We start from the raw sequence: 12,836 nt of genomic DNA, 5'->3' as shown, positions 1-12,836 counted from the left end.
ATTTTTTCATTAACTATTGTCGTGGGGAGTAATTTAGGGTTCTGCTTGCTGCAGAACAGTGCTTAGATTTCTTAAAGAGAAATGTGACTTAAAAGAGTTTGGTGATGGTTCACTCTTTTATTTACTGCATGGGGGAAAATATGCCAAGCCAAATGAGGTTTACCTTCTCTCCAGGAGCCTGATACTCATTCACAAAGCAAACATTCAGGCGTCTTCCCTCCCTGATAACTGTTCACTCCGGAGTTTGTATCCTGGAGCTCCGGAAGCGAACTTGTAGGCGAGACCTGTATCCGTCGCAGTGCAAACTGTCAGGATTCTTCTCTCCCTGATAACCATTTGCTCTGGTGTCTGTGTTGTGTAGAACTCCAGTAGCAAACTTTCAGGTGAGGTCTGATGACTGTATGCAGAGTAGACTTTCAAGAGACAAAATTCTCAGAAAAGAAAAAATTTAATGGAGTAGAATAGTAGAAGGGCTGGCTTAAACTGGGTACCTGTGCAGAGGTCCCACCCGAACATAGAAAACTACAAACTTTTATATCCTTACAGACCATGATTCAGTCCAACAGCAGTATTTCATTTTGGGATCTTCTTGCTTCTCATTGGATCTTCTTCTCTGATTCCATGTGGGTCTTTGTTTGTTCAGCAGTAGACATTGTTTATGGTCCATAAACTTGCAGATACTGTTTTGTCTGAATAAATCCTTTCTTTCCAGCAAAGTGCAAAATAGGCTTTATCTTATAAGTGTTCAGTGTAGTTTGTAGTTGCTTTCAGTAAATATGAACAGGACTTTACAGCTTACCGAGTAACATGAATCAAAGAACATATTAGAATCATACAACCTTATATCTCTAAATAATCCGTTACATTTGGTGTGCATCTACTTAAGCTAAATGATTAATATTGAAATTGAACTGGGCTCATCACTGACCTCTGAGTAGTAAAACCATTGCCATACAGTTCACTTGTTTAGCAGGGAGAGCTCAAAGTGGGCTCATCCAGACTGTTATACAATAAAATGGTTGTCTCGTAGTCAAATTGCATACAGTAGGAAAAGTATGCACAAGACAAGCAACTGGCATTCAGTGTGCCGTTCTGCTTCCCTGTGTGTCTCCTGGAAGGAGTTCTTGGCCTGGTTGCGGCTCAGGCCCTTCCCTCCTCTGGAGCCTGGATCAAACTGCTGCTGGTTTGGCTGGTGGGGGTGGGGATTGGAGTGCATCCACCACAAGTATTTATTCTTTGTTCTGATTTTTGGAAAACCTGATTTACTTTTAGGTCAGGAAAAAAAAAAAACCAACACAACCAAAAAACAACTAATCAAGATACCTTCAAATTCTTCAGGGCAATACTGTTGTAGAAAACTGTTCAGGTCCTTTAAACATGTTATTCTGACTTATATCATGATCCATAAAGGACTCTGAAAAACCCCCTTGAAATCAAAGACCATTCCTATATGAAAATCTGTCAGTAAAATAAGCTCAAAATTATATTTTAAAATATCTCTGGAGTTACCTCAAAATGTTTAAAAAATTCTGGCAAAAAAAAACCCCAAAAAGATATGATAAAGCATGTTGATTATTTTCTCTGAAATCTGACAATTCTAGGCTTTGATATCTAGTCCCAGTTTAAACTCATGAAAATATTTCATTGATAGGCTAGGAAAACTCTTTATATTGTGTTCATTAACTAGTGGTTTTCAAATTTTAGTTTTCATACAGAACTACTTCTATGGGACAAGGGATCTTAGCATGGACCCTTTTCTGCTGACTCTGAAATCTCTGGTAGGATTCCAATTTACTTTGAATTTTCACCTGCATATTTTTCTGCAATCTTCCCTCCCAGAAGCATTTGTAAGTGTGAGGAAATGACTGAAAAAAAGAGTAAGTCTACTTTAATGTGCTGGTTTGGGCTGCCTGGTTATCTCCACATCATCAAGTGCTTGTTCGCGTTTCTCTCTGGGTACAGGCTTTTTCATTTATCAAAGCTCATTTTATTGCCTTCTGTTCCTGCTGCTTTCATCACTATGGCAGCTGAACATTTTGTTCTATCGAGTTCTACTCTCTACTCTTACCTGCAAATTTGTCCAGAGGAGCACTGTGAAACAAAGGCACAGATCGCAATATCTGAGATCTACTTGTTTGTAAGAACAATATCTTTTTATAAACAGTTTAACTACTAGGCACTAGCAAACATTTCAGCACTACTTCATTAAAGAAGAATATAGAAACACTATGACTCTAAACCCGTAATTGCTACTGTTGTGGAAACTGACTTGTGCAATATTGATAATATTTTTAATTAAACAGAATGCACTGCTGCCTGGGAAATTGTATAAGAATTCATTACAAAGAAAGAACGTTAATTGGCTGAAGAGAACCAATGCAATCACAGAAAGTGTGTATGTGTCTAGTAGGATTTATATCTATTCTAAGGTTTACAAAAATAAGGAAACACTGTGACTTTTAGCTGTGTTTTTTACCATGCCTGTCAGGGCAATGGGCTCTGTCATCATCCTAGTGTGATTTTTTGGTATTTTTAAAAGCTTATCACAAGCATTTGTCAAAATTGCACTTGTTGATAAAGTTGAGCAATGCTACATTTTTATGTTAAAATGAATGGGGCTACCACTTGACAAAACCCATGGAAACAACCAGAGCAGAGAAAGCCTTGAACACTTGAGAGGGAGGGAGGAGATTTGTTCCAGCAGGGCTGCAATGGACATAAAAGTCTTCAGATTCCATTGCCCTCGCAGTGCATCCTGTCTTCCTCCAGGTATTTAGCACAACCTTTGCTGGTGCACAGGGAAAGAGAAGACGCTGAGAGTGCAGTCTGTGCCAAAGCAAATCTAAGAAGGTCCATGATCTGAGCTGTCACCCTCTCCCTCCTCCGCATTGCAGAAATTCTTTGGCTGCAGAAGCTGCTTGTCAGTCAGCTCCACTGCCTTTGAATCCCCTGTTTTCTGGAAAGTGGATCGCTTATTGGATGTCTGCAAGATCTTTCTTACATATTCTGCTTGGTGACAGGCTTGTAAGTATAAATTAGTTTCTAAAGTGAACATAGCACTGGAAAAATATGTAAGTGTGACATGCAGAGAAACTGAAGCTGCCCTGTTCACCTCCACTGTTGGTGTAGCCCTGATGGCATGGGTAGGGTGTTTGTCCCGCTCCAGATGTCCTGCCTCCCTCCACACCTCTGGAGACTGCTGTTAAATGGGGAGTGACTTCCCAACAATTTGCGTGTGGGGAGGTCTACCTGGCTTCCAGTGACATAAAATTGCAATGGCTACCTAATTTTAAATATTCTGGCCCAGGCATTTGGGATTTTAGACCAAAGCAGACACCTGTGGAATGTTCTGTACCTCAAATGTCGTATTAATGCTGAAATTCACACAATGGGAAGCCAGGAGAAAGATTTTTTGCCTATGTATTTTGCCTAACTATCTGTATTGCCTGACCAACTGTCCAAATTGGCTATTCAAGTCCTTAAAATAATGAATTTCTACTTCTACTGCTGCTTCTGCTTGCACTACTTCAAGATTTTTCCAATGCCCCAGGTGTGAATGAATATTGAGGGAGGAGAAATGTGTACAAGCCATTGCAACGTTTCTCCTCTATCAGCATGAAAAATGGGTCCCCCTCCTCTCCTGATTCACATGGACACTGCGGTGTACAAAGTTCAGTGAGTCGGTGGTGTTGGAGAATGGAGCTTAAGTAAAACCCAATTGCTTTATTTTGGATTAAAGCTCATGGAAGCCCTGAATATTCTGGCATCTTATTCTCTGGAAGTAGCTTAAAGATGAAAATATTGGCTAATGCTTTTTGTCTTTTGACTAATTTTGGTAGGGTTTATTCTGATTCAGCAGCTATGCTCTTCATCACCGTCTATTTCACTGGTAACAATATTTATTGAAATTTATTGTAAAACTACTCACTTTGTTTGTTGTCCAAATCCTTTGCTCCCTACTGATACTTCAGTTCAACATCGAGCCTCTGATTTTTGTCTGACAGCTGAAAATGTGGATACTCATGTGCCTCAGTGTGTATTGGCATGGATCCTTCTGCTGGAGCCAGCACATGGTCAGGACCGTTATCAGGACTGAACAAAAGCTGCCCCAGACTGTGCTGTGGTCAACAAAACTGTCTCTTCCAGGTCCTCTGCTTCTCACAGTGTCTCCTGGGCTATCTGATACTGTATGTGTCCCAGAGCCCAGTTCTACTGGAATGTGCTGAAGAAGACACCTAGGTTACAATAACTGCACCTGTCAAGGTGCTGTGGGAGAAAGTAAATGTTTCTGGAGTGCTGGGATGTTTTTGATAGTCCTAGCTGAACTTCAATATTATCAAAACCTCATTGAGGTTTCTGAAAAGGCCTCTGATGCCCAGCAGCTGGACTTGAAAATTGAGTTTTGATGAGTACATTAAACTCTGAAATAAAAGAAAGTGACTCCTACTAAGTCAAAGCCAAGCTCTGGACTTGTCTTTGAGCCTGGAAGCTAGCAGAGACACATTTCTTGGTAGTAGAAAGGATTAATGTTTTCTCTCTTCAATGTGTTGTTACATTCCATGTTCAAATACATTTTCATTTGTTTGCTTTTGTTTTACATTTAGATGCTTCTATGAGTTTAAACCTAATAGACCCTTTACATGTCAGTGACAGTATTTATATTTAAAATCAAAATACCCCTTGAAGGCAATTGTTTGGTGGAGAGATTGTAGATAGAAATAGACCACAGAAATAAATTGCAAATATCTTTGCCTTTGATTTTTTCCCCTAAAAAGCTGCATTTGATCTGAAAGGAAATGCATAAAAATCTTATTAAACTCAGTTCTACTCCTTTGAAATGTGCTGCAAGACCAATGCTGACAAAGTCGACATTTTATATGTTCCTATCATGACTTAGGAAAGATAATAAAAATAAATTGTCTACTATAGTCACTATAAAACCTAGTATGAGATTAACACTATATTTGATATAGATATTCCTATTACTGTGCTAGTAAAAAGAGAAAAGGACTCTATCAAACACTCCTTTTATTTCCACTTGGCTAAATTTTCAGCTACCTTGTAGGCTGACGACATTCTTTGTTAATATCTTCCTCGGTGGAAAAGCTGCACTTCTAATCATTTGTCAGATTAACCCAAAATGAATGTTTTCATTGATATTTTTCCCAGTTAATGAGCTGAAAAAGGAGTCAATTTTTCACCATAGGAACCTACACCCTGCCAGCCTTCGTCTTTGCAGATGAGTTCATGAAGCATGAGCTGTACAAACCTCATTCTTTTGGGTGAGGTCCCACTGCAGGTCTGACAAGCTACTCACGCCAAGGTAATCCAATGCTCTAATCTTCAAGGAAATAATTGAGTCTGTTTCTGGTCAGACCAAATATTTCAGAAGTAATCCTACACTCATCACATCATTACTCTTAAAACAATGTATTTTTTCCCCCTCTTAAATTGCTGGTTAAGTGAATATCTAATCAAGAATTTTTTGTATGTGATCATGCTGAATATCTCCCTTTCAGCTTAGTTTTGAGTAACTAGTTACAGGAAGGCATAACACTCAGAAAAGATACATCTCTGCTGAAGTGGCCTCAAGAACAAACTGACATTGAGTCTTGATTTACATTGTAAGATCAACGGTGGGATCCAGGTTTCCATATTGCAATAAGTCTTGATGACTTAAGGCCAAAGTTTTCGGAGCTTGAAGAGCATTAAGAGGCCTATGCCCTCTGAGAAACAATAGACAAAGGGAACATTTGCAACAGCACCTCAGTAACAAAGGACTGACTGATTTTAAGATTTATAACAAAATTAATTTGAAATATTTGTCCTGGATGTTGTATACAGATATTATAGTATCAATATGAAACAAAGATTTCCAAACTTTTGTTCAGTAATAAAATGTGAATAAATATTTATGGTTGTGCTCACTAGATTAATTCACATTGTTGGGAAAGAGGGTCACACATATCACCTAACAGCATTGCTGTGGTCTGCCTGAGATTTCACAGGAAATGCTGTGGAGAATGCTGGCCCAGTAGTGTCCAGCCCAATTTCACATGAAAGCCTTCTCTAGAGAAACAATTAAAAAAAAAAAGTTCTACAAGGGTTCATTTTTTTTTTCTGAGGAGACCCAACAGAGTAGGAACTTTATTCGTGGGAGGTTTTAACAAATGTAAGCTTTTTGTCAGGCCTTTGCACAGTTCACTAACTTCCAGATAAAGTATTCATACACTTGTGTTTTCCTCTCTAAAGAGAAATCTGTTAGTTATTTTCATGAGTTAACAATGAAAGGTTCTCTATTTCATATTAAAAGTACTTCTATAATTGCAGAAAGTGCCCAGAAATATTGCATAGATATAAAACACAAATAAGAATACTGCATTCACATGAAAAATATTGTAGCTACTGATGCTTGAAAGCAATGAAAAAAAAAAGTCACAAAACACATTAAATGTCAAAGTGACTTGAATTCCACAGTGTTCTGTCTTTTCTTCATTTTTTTAAGTTTTTACTGAGTAATTTTTCCTCTAACCTCTTTTTATTTTCAACCGGAATAAAATGAAGGCTACAGAAATAAGTTTCCTTTTCATTTTAATTTATTTTTTGTTTTGCCATTTTGTGTCTTTTATAATCTTACCCAAATTCAGAAAACCAAAGTGATGGAAATACAGAAAATGCCTATCTTTTTTTTCTCCCTTTCTTTGATAGTCTGCATTCATACCAGTTACAAGATATTTTATAACAATCCCACACTGGCAAACAAAAATATAAGGGGAAAAATATTAATTCCCTGAGAACATTTGATGTGGTCCTTCAATTACAAAAAGGCCAATTTTGGTCAGGTAAACTGAGCCGGGGTAAACATATGACTGGCTTTAGTTGAAACACCTGCACAGTTGCAAATTGGTTCTTGTGGAGAGCACATTTTCTCCATGAATAGGAGATGGCAATCATATCTCCTCTTCTTGCTTCAAGCTTTCCATGAGAGGTTTTAGTCTCATGTAAGGCAACAGCATCTGACCTTGGTTACTATGGCAACCGATTGTGCATGGCAGCAACTGTAGGACCCAGGTCCAACCAGATGTGCTCATCCTTTTTGCATTTGAGTGATTTTGTAGTATGGCATGTCTCATAAGACAGTGCTTCTTATTCCCCAAAAGCCAACAGACTTTAGCAGCTTTAAGGTTTTTTAACATTAGCTTTCTGCTTCATAACTAGTCTTTCTGTTGTGTGGTGTTTTGATCACCCATCATAGCTTGCATGATCTGAGTCAGAAGAATCAAAATCTGGAGGTTTTGTTCACCAGATATTTTTATTTATTTTTATTTATTTGCTTTCACTTTGCATACAGACATGGAAAAATTGTGTATGAAGTCTCTTCAGCTTGGGAAAGATATACTGCCAGGGCCAGCAGATGGGGTCAGGATCAGTGAAGGGAGGAGTCATACCAATGATACCCATTTATCACCTTTTATGGATCTGCCAGCCCTGCTGGGTCACATGCCAGCTTCCACCTGTTGAAGGGGTCAGGACTGTAGATGGGGTGGGGGAAAGTGTAATGTAAAAGCTGGGGCAGAGGAATTTGATAAAACCCTCTGTGTTTTGGTAAGGTTTTAAAGTCAAATCCTATGATATAGATATGCTTTAGTCTAACAAGATGTTTAAAAATGTTTTAAACTCAGAAGCCTCACCTCTTCAAGACCTACAAGGTCCAGATACAGTGGCTTCATGCATGCACAGGTTACAGGGGGAATGCCAGCTGTTCTTCTGAGGTAGCTTTAGCACTCTTCTGGGTCACTGTGATAATGAATACAGTGGTTGAGGATCTGGCTTTGATATCTTGTGTCATTTTATATGAGGTTTGTATTCAACTTAGAAGATGGGCTTGTCTAACTCTAAGCTGATTCCACAGTCACCACTTGATCTCTTCTTGTTCACACAAGGCTGAATGGACCAGCTAGCCATCTTGTTTTGAATTGTTGCCCTTTACAGCAAGAGCTCAAATGTGCTCCTTGATTAATGTATGTGATATTCCACGTCATTTAAAGTGAGTCTAGTCATCAGTCTACCTTGGATTTGCGCAACCACAACATTGACTTGATGGTTCTCTGGTCCCACTCCTGGACGTACATGGAATGAACCTCTTTGACCTTCCTGGTACATCTGACCCATTCAACGTCAGTCACAGCTTGCTAGAACAATGAATGCAAAAAATACACATTTGGCATTTTATTAATTTGAAGGATTATACTTTCAACAACATCCCAGAAAGTAGTTTATCTAAGATTTATTATCCATTATGCCCACATTTGAATATCAATACTCATCAGTTTCTAAGCAGAAACAACTCCAGAGAAAGCAGGGCTGGCATTTATCATGCTGCACTGTTTACCACTGGACATTCCTATTCTGCCTTACCTGTACTGTCTTTGTCACACTATCATCTCTTGGTTGGATACCTTTGCTCATTGCTTTTTCCAAGCTTTTTGTCACACATGCAGGTAAAACTATTTATTAATACCATGAACACAGTGCTATTGAGGGTGGCAGTTACATCTTTCGGATACTGCAGGTGTCAGTTCTGTGTTTTTCTTGTCCTTTTTTATGTCTTGCCTGCTTTACCAGACAGCAAACACTTTGAGCAGAAGCTCCCCTTTCCTGAGTGCATATGCGTTGCCTAGTACAAAGTGGGTGATGGGTTTTAGACAGCCCTGCCAATATTAATACTCACTGGAGCCATTCCCTCTTGCATGATGCTGAGTTCGCATCTCCCCCGCCCAGATGGCACTGGACTCTAAGAGATCTTACCTGGGAATTGGTTCCCAGTCAGCACTTACGTGGTGCCTCTGATTCCCCTGGCAGATAGGCAGGCATGTGGGTTGTCCTGTCTGCTTGTGCTGTTGTGGAAGTCCTGACTTCAGGAGGAGACTGTGAGTGAGTCTCTGCCCTCTGCTTGGGGCTAAGACAGCCCAAAGGCACCAGTGGAAGAGCTTAAGCCTGTGGCAGCACAACCCTCTGCACTTAAGCCACTTCACCCCTGTCTCTCTCACCCTCTTTCTGTCCAACAGCTGACATGGAAAGGAAAGGAAAGGAAAGGAAAGGAAAGGAAAGGAAAGGAAAGGAAAGGAAAGGAAAGGAAAGGAAAGGAAAGGAAAGGAAAGGAAAGGAAAGGAAAGGAAAGGAAAGGAAAGGAAAGGAAAGGAAAGGAAAGGAAAGGAAAGGAAAGGAAAGGAGGAAGGAAGGAAGGAAGGAAGGAAGGAAGGAAGGAAGGAAGGAAGGAAGGAAGGAAGGAAGGAAGGAAGGAAGGAGGGGGAACTCTTATTGTGGTCCAAAATGCCAGATTTATGTAAATGGGAAAAGATTATACTTATGGAATATTTGGAGAGATAAGAGCCTCTGGGGTTCATCAACCATCGAAATTCTCTTTTCCTTATTCAGGGAGGGGATGGCAGTTACATTGGCTGAAACAAACAAGAGGTGCAGTAAAATTATCTTGTAGGTAGTTTGAGCCTTTTTAATGTATTTCATTGGCTGCAAAATATGCTAAAAGTAAATAGGGTTGTTACTCAGTTCTTAATATCTCATTAAGCTTTATAAGCATGGGAAAAGGCAGAAAGGAAAAGGGGCAGGTTGATGTGTTGTTTTTTTTTTCTTTTTTTTTTTTCCACAACACTTGCAAATCAGCAATATGCAGCTATTAACCCTCACAGTATTTTCTGATATGTTTCTGGTATGTTTCGTCACACCCTTCTGATATGTTTATTCTGCATCATGGAAACATTAAAATCAATGTAGTTCGCCTGTGCGTAGAGATGTGAGGGAAAATCCTTTCTGTCCCCCTGTTTCCCCTTTCCCCAATGAAGAACATAAAAATCAGTGAAAAAGGCATTCAAGAGAATGAGTGAATGGCAACAAAAGCAACACAGCTGGAGAGCTGGGGGTAGCAGCAAGCTGGAGAAGAGAAAGGGCAGATACAGACGTCAGAGAACTGTTGCAGGAAAACACACATCCTAGAACAGCTGTGAAAGAAGCATTTGGTTATGATTTAACAAGTTAATCACTGTGTGTTAATTACTGTTAATGGCAAGATTAAAAATAATAAAAGCGATTTATCTCATTCCAAGATAATCAACCTTAATGACGTGTTTGTACAACACATAAAAAGACAGTTTGATGGGGATCAGCCCAACATCTCTGTATGCATAGCATACATAACAGCAATAGGTCCTTGTAGAATGTCTGACAGATGTGGGATCACCAGCTTTGCTGAGACATTTCCAGGGTTCCAGGGATCTGATAACTGACTTATTCCAATTTTCTGCAGATTCGACAGGTACTTATGTTTCTGAAAAGGAGGATAATTTTCTCTGTATTCTCCCTACTGTGTACCTGGTGTATTAGACCTGATCTGCATCTTGAGAAATAGAAGACATGTTGTGGGATTTTGTCAGGATGATTAGGGAAACACTGTTGCCACTGGGATCTGCCTTTCTGGCACCTGTGGCAAGTTTTATGGAGGTTTCCCATTCTGCTTGGCTCTTCTGTATCCTACATTTGACTAATAATGTTCTTCTAGCTGATAAGTGGCACTAGTTATCTTTGAGAATTAGTTGTGAAGTCATTTGGCTAGTGTGTAATTCAGTTTCTTTACACACAAGGAAAAGTTAATACAGTTCTTACCATTGCTTGTCCTTACTCATTAACAACACTTAGTCAAATCACTGGTGATACCAGCTGAGAGGTACAACTGTGAAATGGTAGAGATTTCTTATCCAGATGTCTTGAGTAATGGAAGCTACATGACATTCTTGTTGATTGACAAAGAGCAAAATATTATTAACATCACTATGCCCCTCATAAAATCTAATGAGTGGTAAACGTACTGGAAAGGATTATGAGTCTAGGCAAGGGTTATCTACGGAGATTCCTGATTGAATAGCTCTACTTAAAATATTCCTTTGTTAATGACTCTGATTTGTGCATTTGCTGCCACCTTGGCTATTGCTATTGGACTGCTAGTTGGATCTCCTCTGTCACTTGGGCAGCCCAAGTGATCTGAGCTTGGACTGCTGGCTACCACCTTGACTATTTCTCTACACTTACCTCTTTAACATATCAATGTAGTAAAGCAAGGGGTGCATCCTTTTTCCAGCTGTTCTGCTCCTTCATATGCGAACGTCCCCCATGACACCAGAGTAAATGACCTCTCAACAGCAGCCTAGCGCATACTCTCCTGGTTTCTGCAGTCTATGCTGAACAAGCAGCAGCATGTGCTTAGCTGATATGAGGCTTAGTCTTTGTGCTAGTGGAGTCTCAACAGTGGTTTTGGGTGGAGATGTCATCTGTTGCACCTGGATAAGAGTGGTGTAGGCCTTTTAAGTGGTGGTGAGTGGGCTGCTAGGAGTGATTAGAATGAGAGCTATGCTGCTATTGTCATCTTCATCGCCATATGAGGATTCCTGGCTTAAACTCTTTGCTCAATCTCTGCTGAGGTTCCTAGGCTTCATCTTTTGGGGTGCTGCAGCAGCTCTGGCCTTTGGTGGAGTTGTTGTGATCCTGATGTGCAAGAACTACAGAGACTTATTTCAGAAATGTTTGTTTTCTCTCCCTGTCTGGTTGGCTGTTGCAGCTGCGCTTATCTTGCTACCTACTGGAATTTTGACCATCTTGATTTCTGCTAAGAGCTCCCGCTATTATCAAGGGGCTCTCCTGTACTTGTTGCTGGTCCTTTTTTGCCTGGAAATGTCTTCAGCAATTCTGGTACAGTTCTACTCCGCTCGGTTGGCTTCTGAGATGAAAAGCACTATGGGTTACCTTGTCTATCAGTACAGTGGGACATATTCCCAAGGCCATGATAGCCCTGTGGAAGAGGTACAGAGGAAGCTGCAGTGTTGTGGGGTTCAAAACTACACAGACTGGCTACAGGCAACAGTTGCTTCTTGGCATCTGCAAGGTGAAAAACCTCATGTTCCTGAAAGCTGTTGTAAGGTGAAGTATTCTCGCTGCAGGGGTGACTTAGGCCATCTGGAGCAGATTTTTCAGGAAGGCTGTCTACAGAAGCTGGAAGACTGGTTGTGTTTTGTCATGTTCTACATGTTTTGGTGCTGTACTGTGCGAAGTGTCTCAGAGCTGTTGGCTGGTGTCAGCAATGGCATTCTCATGAGGCATCAGTCTTTTCATGACCATGCAATTCTGGAATCATCCGTTTTCTCATAGGCCTGCAGACACCGGTAGCATTGCTGAACGTGCTGCATGTTTCCTTGGTTTTGTACCACTCTGCAGTTGTACTGGAAGAATTTTTGTTTGTTTGTTTTTTACATTATGTATGTTTGCATGTAAATCAACCTAATTGATCACTGCTATATTTAAAAAAAAATGTTATAGTATTAGATCTATTTTCCTCCAGTTTGTTTTTTTTTTTTTTTTTAAATAAGAAACCTGTATCTGAAAATCTCAAATGCTGGAATTTGCAACAGGGAGGGAATGGTCTTCAGCATGTGCAAACATGAAAGCGCTGTATGTGAGTGTGGGGGAACCAATAGACAGAGGTATGTCTTGCTTAGGGATCATGTTGTAAGGTCATAATCTGAGCTTTTGCAATAAGTCTCAGCTGTAGTAGTGTCTTGATGATTAAGTAAAGAGCAGATTCCTCCATCTTCAAACTTGTGTTTAATGTTTTGGTATTTCTGGAAGAAACCCTTTGGATAAAGCTTAACATTTTTTTTCTATTTGTCCTTCAAGCACTGTTTAAAAAGTAACTTGTTCTTCAGTGAAAATAAATGCCAATTTCTGAAGTGGCCCAAGGGTGCAATCTAAATGGAGAGGATACGTTTAAC

The 12,836-nt window shown here is 39.8% G+C and overlaps 1 protein-coding gene across 1 annotated transcript; it reads left to right on the top strand.

Moving 5' to 3' along the window:
• Positions 1-11,412: 11,412 nt before the first annotated feature.
• Positions 11,413-12,216, top strand: LOC136114735 (tetraspanin-36-like). Its single transcript, XM_065860240.1, has one exon. The coding sequence runs from the start codon at positions 11,413-11,415 to the stop codon at positions 12,214-12,216; it is 804 nt and encodes a 267-aa protein (XP_065716312.1).
• The last annotated feature ends 620 nt before the right edge of the window (positions 12,217-12,836 follow it).

This window comes from Patagioenas fasciata, chromosome Z (genome assembly GCF_037038585.1).
Source record: "Patagioenas fasciata isolate bPatFas1 chromosome Z, bPatFas1.hap1, whole genome shotgun sequence".
Classification (NCBI taxonomy): domain Eukaryota; kingdom Metazoa; phylum Chordata; class Aves; order Columbiformes; family Columbidae; genus Patagioenas; species Patagioenas fasciata.
Note: the sequence above shows the minus strand (reverse complement) of the source record. Positions and strands in the feature narration are given on the sequence as shown.